General features: G+C 41.6%; 1 protein-coding gene across 1 annotated transcript in view; it reads right to left on the reverse strand.

Annotated features, from left to right (window-relative positions):
* mms22l (MMS22-like, DNA repair protein) overlaps positions 1-8,750 on the reverse strand; it is a 29,240-nt gene extending 20,490 nt beyond the window's left edge. The window contains exons 1-13 of the mRNA XM_038977292.1: positions 8,683-8,750; positions 8,014-8,281; positions 7,143-7,268; positions 6,966-7,018; positions 6,668-6,755; positions 6,285-6,462; positions 5,232-5,325; positions 4,873-5,003; positions 1,453-1,566; positions 1,161-1,337; positions 859-921; positions 642-761; positions 231-466 (exon numbers count right to left, since the gene is read on the reverse strand). Of these exons, the coding sequence (XP_038833220.1) occupies positions 231-466; positions 642-761; positions 859-921; positions 1,161-1,337; positions 1,453-1,566; positions 4,873-5,003; positions 5,232-5,325; positions 6,285-6,462; positions 6,668-6,755; positions 6,966-7,018; positions 7,143-7,268; positions 8,014-8,189 (1,556 nt within the window). The 5' untranslated portion in view covers positions 8,190-8,281; positions 8,683-8,750. The remainder of the gene's footprint in view (positions 1-230; positions 467-641; positions 762-858; positions 922-1,160; positions 1,338-1,452; positions 1,567-4,872; positions 5,004-5,231; positions 5,326-6,284; positions 6,463-6,667; positions 6,756-6,965; positions 7,019-7,142; positions 7,269-8,013; positions 8,282-8,682) is intronic.
* Positions 8,751-9,130: the final 380 nt, after the last annotated feature.

Below are 9,130 nucleotides of genomic sequence, written 5' to 3' on the forward strand. Positions count from 1 at the left end.
AGAGGGGCTGTGCCACACCTGGCAGGCATACACACACGTCAACATCAAGGCACAGAGAGTCGTGCCTGTGAATGTGGACTCACCTGTCCCCCTTCGGGGACAATATTTCATATCAACATAATATTGAACTAAACTAATTTAGCTCCATTTAAAGAGTATCTTAGGGGTTAACTGGCCTCCTTTTCTGTACCCCTCCATGTTACCCATCCCAACACGCACACACGCCTCACCTGCCCTTGATCTGCCTCCAAGGGGCGCCGCCTGCGTCCTCCTGGGCCAGGTAGAGAGCCAGCACTCTGAGGAAGATCTGAAAGGAGTTGGCTGAGCGGTACAGCTGGGTGTGGCCGGAGGAACGAAGGGGGGAGGGGGAGCAGCAGCTCCGGGCCTGGTCCAACAGGGCCAGGGGGGTTCTGCTCACGCTGCCGAGCCCCGACACCCCTAACCAGGGCACTGTGAACAAACCGCTCTGAAGGGAAGGGGAGACGGAGGGGAGAATGTAATTGGGATATTTAGGGGGGGGGGGGTTAATGGGCACATAATTCTGCTGTATAGAATAGACATAACATCTCATACACATTAAAACATACTGTACATTACATATTGTCCATGTTTTAGAGTGGTGTGTTAGAGGTGTTCTTTACCAGGTTTTTGCTGTAGTACTCCCAGAGTGTGGTGATAGTGCTATTGTTAGGTTTCCATAGCAGAGACAGACTCAGGCAGCAGTGGACGTGCATTCTAATCTGATCCTCCTGTAGCGCTCTCTGTAACACACGCAGATCGATCAACAAACAAATTATAACTGGACACAGAAACCACGCGCTCATCCATAACCAATATCCTCGTTGAGCGAGAGCCTACCTTAGGGTTACAGGTGGACTTGAGCAGCTCACCCACAAAACTCCAGTTGTCCTCCAGCTGTTTCTGTGAGACCAGAGCATACATTATATTACCAACAAAACATACAGTCTAATAAGCTTGGCAAGAAGTCAAAATTGCAGGGGATGCGATCGGGACAAAAATCAGGATCTTTGACCGTTTCAACTATAAAAATGGAGGACACATTTCAGAAATTCAGCCATATCTGATTCATCGGGAAAAATCACACCCCTTTACAGTTTAGGACATCCCTCCTTATAGCCCCCTGATCTCAGGTAGATTACCTCGTTTTGGAAGGCCCCGTTGCGGCTGTATTGTCCCAGCTCAGCCAAGTGAGTGACAAGCCACCAGGTGAAGCCCAGAGGGTCTTTACAGTGTGTAGGGAGCACACCGTACTGCTCTGCTACAGGCTGGCCACTGATCAGAGACCGCAGCAGTGTGTTCATGTAGTTCCAGAAAGACTGGGGGAAACACACACACACACACAGTTGTAAATACAAACCCCATGTCAAATTTAATCCAATGGTCACCGAATCACAGAGTTATCACAAAGTGTGAACGTGTGTGTGTGTTCACCTGTGTGTGTAACACTTTGCTCCTGTGTTCCAGTAAGTGTATAAGTAGTATCCACAGCTCTTTGGTGCAGGTGCAGTGGTAGTGATGGCTGGTCAGGGCCTCAGTAGGCCTTACCTAGAACAGAGGAAAGCGTTAGGAATACCCTCGGGAAGAGGCTACTAACTCTTACGGAGATGTAAATGTTCGCCTGTGGGTTTTAAATTACCTATCGATTTCACCCTTTCCAGGCAGTATTATAACCATATGAAAAGTTATTAGGAATTTGTTTTTTTTTGTTTTTCTTCACACCCAACTCTTAGTTACAACCACATTGCTTACATCCGCCATGACATTGTCCACCCTCCCTCACAGAAGCCTGGAAGGGATGAGAGAGCCAAGCCTATGGGTTCGTAGCTTCAACCCCGCAGCACACACACCAATTGATTAATGGACTGCTGAATGTATATATATTTTTTTATCTTGCTTTGTTTGCTCTTTTCACTATTATGTCTATCTCTGATAAGCTACCAAGGAAAGGGCTGAAAATAGCCTTAGGAATAAGGTTCATGAAATCAATAACTTGCTAACATCAGATAACATTCATATCCTAGCCATTTCTGAGTCACTTGGATAATTCATTTGATGATACAGCAGTAGCAATACAGGATATAACATCTATAGAAGAGACAGAAATGCTTATGGGGGAGGTGTTGCTATATATATATATATATATATATATATATATATATATATATATATATATATATAGAGCCATATCTCTGTAATGCTTAGAGAATATCTTAAGTCAAGTGTTATAGAAGTGTTGTGGTTGCAGGTTCACTTGGCACATCTAAAACCCTTTCTTTTGGGGTTTTGCTATAGGCCACCAAGTGCTAACACTTAGTATCTAAATTATATGTGTGAAATGCTTGATAGTGTATGTGATGTACACAGAGAGGTCTACTTTCTTGGGGACCTGAATATTGACTGGTTTTCATCAAGCTGTCCGCTCAAGAGGAAGCTTCTCACTGTAACCAGTGCCTGTAATCTGGTTCAGGTTATTAATCAACCTACCAGGGTGTTTACAAACACTACAGGAACAAGATCATCCACATGTATTGATCACATTTTTACTAATACTGTAGAACTTTGTTCTAAAGCTGTATCTGTACCCATTGGATGCAGTGATCACAATAGAGTGGCTATATCCAGCAAAGTCAACGTTCCAACAGCTGGGCCTAAAATAGTGTATAAGAGATCATACAAAAGATTTTGCTGTGACTTGTGGATGATGTTAAAAAAAATAGTTGTTGGTCTGATGTGATTAATAAGGAGGATCCAGACCCTGCACTTGATGAATTTATGAAATTGCTTCTTCCAATTATTGATAAACATGCACAAGTTAAAAAAGTGACTGTTAGAACTGTTAAAGCTCCATAGATTGATGAGGAATTGGTTCAAAAAGATGGGGCAAAAAGAGTGGCTAATACGACTGGCCGACTTACTGCATATTGATTACTTAATTGGCAAAGTGGGCAAACTTAGGCAGGAAATGCCAACAACAAACAGTGAGCCAAGAAAACAATTAATGAAAGAAAATAATTGCATGTTTTAATTTTGTAAAGTTAGTGTGGGAGAGGTGGACAAACTATTGTTATCGATCAATAATGACAAAACCTCCTGGCATTGACAACTTAGATGGAAAGCTACTGAGGATGGTAGCTGACTCCATGGACACTCCTATCTGTCATATCTTTCACCTGAGCCTAGAGGAAAGTCTGTCCTCAGGCCTGGAGGGAAGACAAAGTAATTAAACTACCCAAGAGTGGTAAAGCGGTGTTTACTGGTTCTAACAGCAGACCTATAAACTTTCTTTCTGCCAGCAAAAATTGTGTTTGACCAAATAGTGCTATTTCTCTGTAAACAAATAATTAACAACATACTTTCAGCATGCTTATAGAGAAGGGCACTCAAAATGTACTGCACTGACACAAATGACTGATGATTGAAAGAAATTGATAATAAGATGATTGTGGGAGCTGCACTGTTAGATTTCAAACAGCCTTTGATATTATTGACCATAACTTGTTGTTGAAAAAAAACTTGTGTTATGGCTTTTCAACCTCTGTCATAACGTGGATTCAGAGCCATCTATCTAACAGAACTCAAATGGAAGCTTATCTAATGTCAAACATGTAATGTGTGGTGTACCGCAGGGCAGCTCTCTAAGCCCTCTACTCTTTTCTATTTCTACCAATGACCTGCCACTAAACAAAGCATGTGTGTCCATGTATGCTGATGATTCAACCATATAAGCATCAGCAACCCCAGCTAATAAAGTCCCTGAAACCCTTAAAGAGTTGCAGTTTGTTTTGGAATGGGTAGCCAGTAATGAACTGGTCCTGAACATTTCTAAAACTAAGAGCATTGCATTTGGTAAAAAAGTATTCCCTACATTCTAGACCTCAGCTGAATCTGGTAATGAATGGTGTGGCTGTTGAACATGTTAAGGAAACTAAATTACTTGGCGTTAACTGTCATGGTCAAAACATATAGATTCAATGGTTGTAAAGATGGGGCGAGGTCTGTCCGAAATAAAGAGATGCTCTGCTCTTTTGACACCACACAGCAAAAAGCAAGTTCTGCAGGCTCTAGTTTTGTCTAATCTTGATTATTGTCCAGTCGTGTGGTCCAGTGCTGCACGGAAAGACATCGTTAAGCTGCAGCTGGCCCAGAACAGAGCGGCACGTCTTGCTCTTCATTGTAATCAGAGGGCTGCTATAAATACTTTCTCTTGGCTAAGAATTTAGGAGAGACTGACTGCATCACCTCTTCCATTTATAAGAAACATGAATGTGTTGAAAATCTTGTTTGCATAGTCAACTTACACACAACTCTGACACACACACTTACCCCACCAGACATGCCACCTGGGGTATTTTCACAGTCCCCAAATCCAGAACAAATTCAAGAAAGCATACAGTATTATAGAGAGCCATTATTGCATGGAACTCCGTTCAATCTCATCTTGCTCAAATAAACAGCAAACCTGGTTTCAAAAACCAGATGAAGCAACACTTCACGGCACAACGCCTCTCCCCTACTTGACCTAGATAGCTTGTGTGTATGCATTGATATGTAGGCTACGTGTGCCCTACACATTTTTTAATGTTGTTTTGTCCTTGAGCTGTTCTTGTCTATTAATGTTCTGTATTATGTAATGTTTCATGTGTACCCCAGGAAGAGTGCTGCATTTGCTAAAGCTAATGGGGATCCTAATAAAATACAACAATATACCACCCACCCACAGAGAGATGGGAGCACAGCGTCAGCCATAGTGTGGCGCCCCTGGAACATTTTTAAGGGGTTTGCCTCATGGCTTACTCAATGGTTAGTGTTGTTAAGGAACACAACACACATGTATAACCCCATACACAGTACCTTGCTGTATTTGCCCATGGCCATGCCAGTGAGGTCAGAGAGCAGGTTGCAGAGATGCTCCTCAAACAGGCTGTTGTTGGTCAGGTTCTCCCCTGTCAGGTTCACAAACTGGTGGGCGTACACCACCTGACCTGCAAAGGTCAAACAGACAAATAAGAATGCGGTAGACCTACAATACACTGACAATACCAGCCTGACAACACCAGCCTCCACTTATTTTTTCTCTCTCTTCATATCGTGTATTTCAGATCTGTTTTTGATTTTTACAGTACTGCATATGTAATTTGTTTTGCCTTGGAAGATTACCCTATGATAGGTGAGACGAGATCCTAAATAACAACAATAAAATCAACACATACCTTGCATCCTCTGCCCCAGCAGGTGGAGAATCTCCAACACTGACCAGTGGATGTCCAGGTGGAGGTGTAACAAATGCCAGGAGGGCGGAAACAGCTGAGGGGAGATATACAGTAAAAGCATACCAGGGTTCAAATACTTTCAAATATCTAAATTACTTTCACATACTTACGAAATGTAATGGAACATTTTATGCATGTACTTTTCTAATAATGTAACTAATTGAACGAACCCTCACTATCAGTATCTGCAAGTTGGCAGTACGCCCAGACCCTTGATTTGAGAACAAAAGATATCTCAGTTTCAAGGTCTCAGCCTAGACAAGAAGCCTCCTGGGGTGTTGGGTGTTGTGTTGCCTCGTAGGGTCTCTCACATGCATGACCCAGTATTGGTCAGTCACATGAATGAAGCAAACGTTAATGATTAATTAATTATGAACGATGAATAAGCTAAATCATGCAAATATAACTTGTCTGCAGTATATAAGAGAACTAACGGGACTGCCCCGGTAGAGCTCCTGATCGACATGTGTACTTGGTGAATTGAGTTGGTTGGAACCTCCCCAGGGCGCTGATAATAAAGAATGATTAATTTAAGATTGACTTTGAGTGTCCCTGTGTAGAATTTCCACGACAGAAGTAAGTATTGAGATATATTTTCTTTGAAAAGACAAGTAGTTGAATATTTTAATGTATTTGCAAATATACTTGGAAAGTATTTCAAAAACTTAAATCCACTGACTCAAATACACTCTCATGCATTTAACCCAAGTATTTGAAAATAGCATTTGAAATAAGTATTTGAACATACTGTCAAATTGAAATAAGTATTTGAACATACTGTCAAATACAATTTGGCAGACTATTTGTTTTTTACATTCAAATACTCAAGTAAAAATAATTGTTTTTGGCTGTGTATTTGAATATTCAAATACACAGAAAAAGTATATTAAATACCAGATACTTAAATACACATATATTTGAACCCAGGTCTGGTATTCACTTACAATATTCATGCTTTTTGTGTGTGTGTATGTGGGGGGTGGGGTGGGCTACCTTGCCCTGGTGCTGTATGGTGAGGGAACTCTGGATGTTGGCTGGCAGGTCTTTGAGGCGCCCTATGAGGAGGGTGACCCCAAAGAGCTCCTCCAGCAGAGCAGAGGGTAGCTGAGCCTCCAGCTCCTCATAGGGGTGACAGGGGCCCTCCTCCAGGGGACAGGTGGGCTCCAGGTACCTGCAGGGTGCAGAGGTCACATAGGGAACCACAGAAAAGTCAGGTGTCAGACCTGAATGCTGATCCTTTCACCTTTTAAAACAAAAAACAAATCCTTACACTGTTTTACTGGAACTAGATATGTATATGCCTAGTAAATATAGCCCATGCCCTAGGCCAGGAACACAGTCAGTGAGAATCAGTAATAACTGACCAGCAGCATTACCTGTATAGGAAGACTTTGACATATTGGAGAAACAGCACACATTGTTGCCTAAGGTCTTCTGCCTCATAATGGAGGCTGCTGGCTTGGCCTGAAACATAGCATTGTCAAGTATATACAGTACAACAAAAACAGTACAAGATTTCCCCATCACAAAAACCCAGATTTTTTTTTTTTGAACCATCACCATACCAAATCAAATCACATCACACTTGGTTATTACCACAAAGCTTCATCTAATTTCAACTTATGAACCCCTCACAAAACCATGAGCAGCAAGGTATACATTAAGTTGGCTTACCAAAGTCATGAGAGTTGGACTGCACCAGGGTCTCTAATTTAAGAAGCTTTTGCCTGAAAGGTGACAACAAATTGTGACATACTGACCTCAAAACCCTGAGAATTAGAGACAGTGAGGCAGTTACACATAGTCTGAAATAAATGAATGACACTCCACATTATCTGGCTGTATTCCCACCTGAACAGGCCAAACAAAAGCTTGGTAGATTCCACCAGAGCGGTCTCTGTCACCCATGGGAAACCAAAGATATCCACTGTGTCATCTTCATAGTCTGTAGGGGCTGGGGCCAGACGTAACAGCAGCCTATGGAAGACAATAGTAACTAAGATCTGCTGCAGCCTAAAAGACACTGAAGACAGGGAGTTTTCCTCAAACAATATTGTCGGTAACGATTCTGTTGTATTATAACAAGGTCAACATATTATTTCTGTCCACTGTCGTCAGCTGTCCAATCTAACGATCTTTTGAGTTACTATGCGTCACATACGGTATGAAAGTCCCACCTACTTCCTGGATCATGTCCCATGCTGTTATTGAACGGCATTCAAGATTATATTGTCAAATTCATGAAAACACAGTAATTTAAGATATATATTATATTTGTATTTGTGGATGAAATTACTCAATCAATCAGAAATATTCATGAAAGGCATCGGGTAAAAGTCAATTAATCCACAAATACTAATATAATTATTACATATATCTTAAACGACCACTTTTTTATTAATTTGATTATATATTCTTGAAGTCCATTCAAAAACACCGTGGGACACGATCCATGAAGTAGGCGGGACTTTCCTTCTGTATTTACCATGACAAGTGCCTAATGTAATGTATCTGTACTCTTATACAGTAGATTATACACTGAATAAAGGAGTACTGAGGAGTATTTCTGAATGGAATAATTTGTTTAAATTGACTGATTTCCTTATGTGAACTGGTACTCAGTAAAAATCTTAGAAATTGTTGCATGTTGCGTTTATATTTTTGTTCGGTATAATATTAGCCTGCCAAATATGCCTTAGCAGTGTGCTCATAGAGACGTTACCGTTTCAGGGAGCCCCTGCCAATATAACTGTCAGATGACAGTGGCCGGGTGTCATCCCGACCTGGGTCAGATGCACAGGAGAAACAGGGTGGCAGGGCTGGGGTCAGCTCACACTGGCTTTCCCCTGCGAAGGGTGACACCGGCAGGGTCAGTGACTGGCTGATGTCCTCTTCCATTGTCTTCACTTCAGAGAAGCGACATTAAAGACACAATCTGCCATTTCAACAGTCTGGCCATGGCACTTTGGTTGGGAAGATGAGAAATGGGGCTGGGGAAGTGTCAATATAACGTTAATCGTTTTTGAAACGATACAAATGACAACCTAAACAGTTAAACAACACATATATAAAACGTACACGCAGTTAGCCAAGTTAACCTTGTAATCTTACAGGGCTAATGTTGGCCAACATCTAACGTTACTTAGCTAGCTAGTTAACGTTACAGTTCACTGAAATACTAACGTTATGTTTGTATAACTAACTCACTGTTCTATCTGTGCCGTGGTTCACTACTAGAAGCAGTTACTCTTGAGTCTTGACTTTATGCCCTGCCGAGAATAACATCGTCAAAACACCTATATTAGCAGCACTGTTGAATAAACTGCAGTTACACCATCAAATGAAACGCAAAGTCAAAAAAAAGCTTGGTTTGGTTAACGAGCTAGCTCACCTCCAGATGAAATCCTGAAATCCTTTCCGAATGCTCTGTTTGGGGTTTTCACTTCCGCCTGTCTCTCCCGCGCAAAGGAGCACACGAGCTACGCATGCGCAGATTCGGCAACGCAACCGATATCTCCCGGATGATTGGTCCGAAGTTCTGTCGAGAGGAGTGATGTAGCTGTTAAATTGTAGCAAATACATTACAGTTATCATTCGAATTATTAAAAAAAGAAGATTATAAAATAATGATACGCCTACCTACATGTGGGGGAAAAAGCCATCTAAACTTCTCAAGAATGGTTCAATGTTGGGAACCAATTCCTAAAATCTAAAAAAATTATTAATGGTGTATGCAGCCTACCGAACCCGGTCATTGTCAGTGGTCCCTCTCGCTATTGAGACTGGTCAATACATAAACACTTCCCTAGATAAACGTGTACGTACGCACTTTTTGTAAC

This window comes from Salvelinus namaycush, chromosome 37 (assembly GCF_016432855.1).
Source record: "Salvelinus namaycush isolate Seneca chromosome 37, SaNama_1.0, whole genome shotgun sequence".
In the NCBI taxonomy this organism is placed as follows: Eukaryota; Metazoa; Chordata; class Actinopteri; order Salmoniformes; family Salmonidae; genus Salvelinus; species Salvelinus namaycush.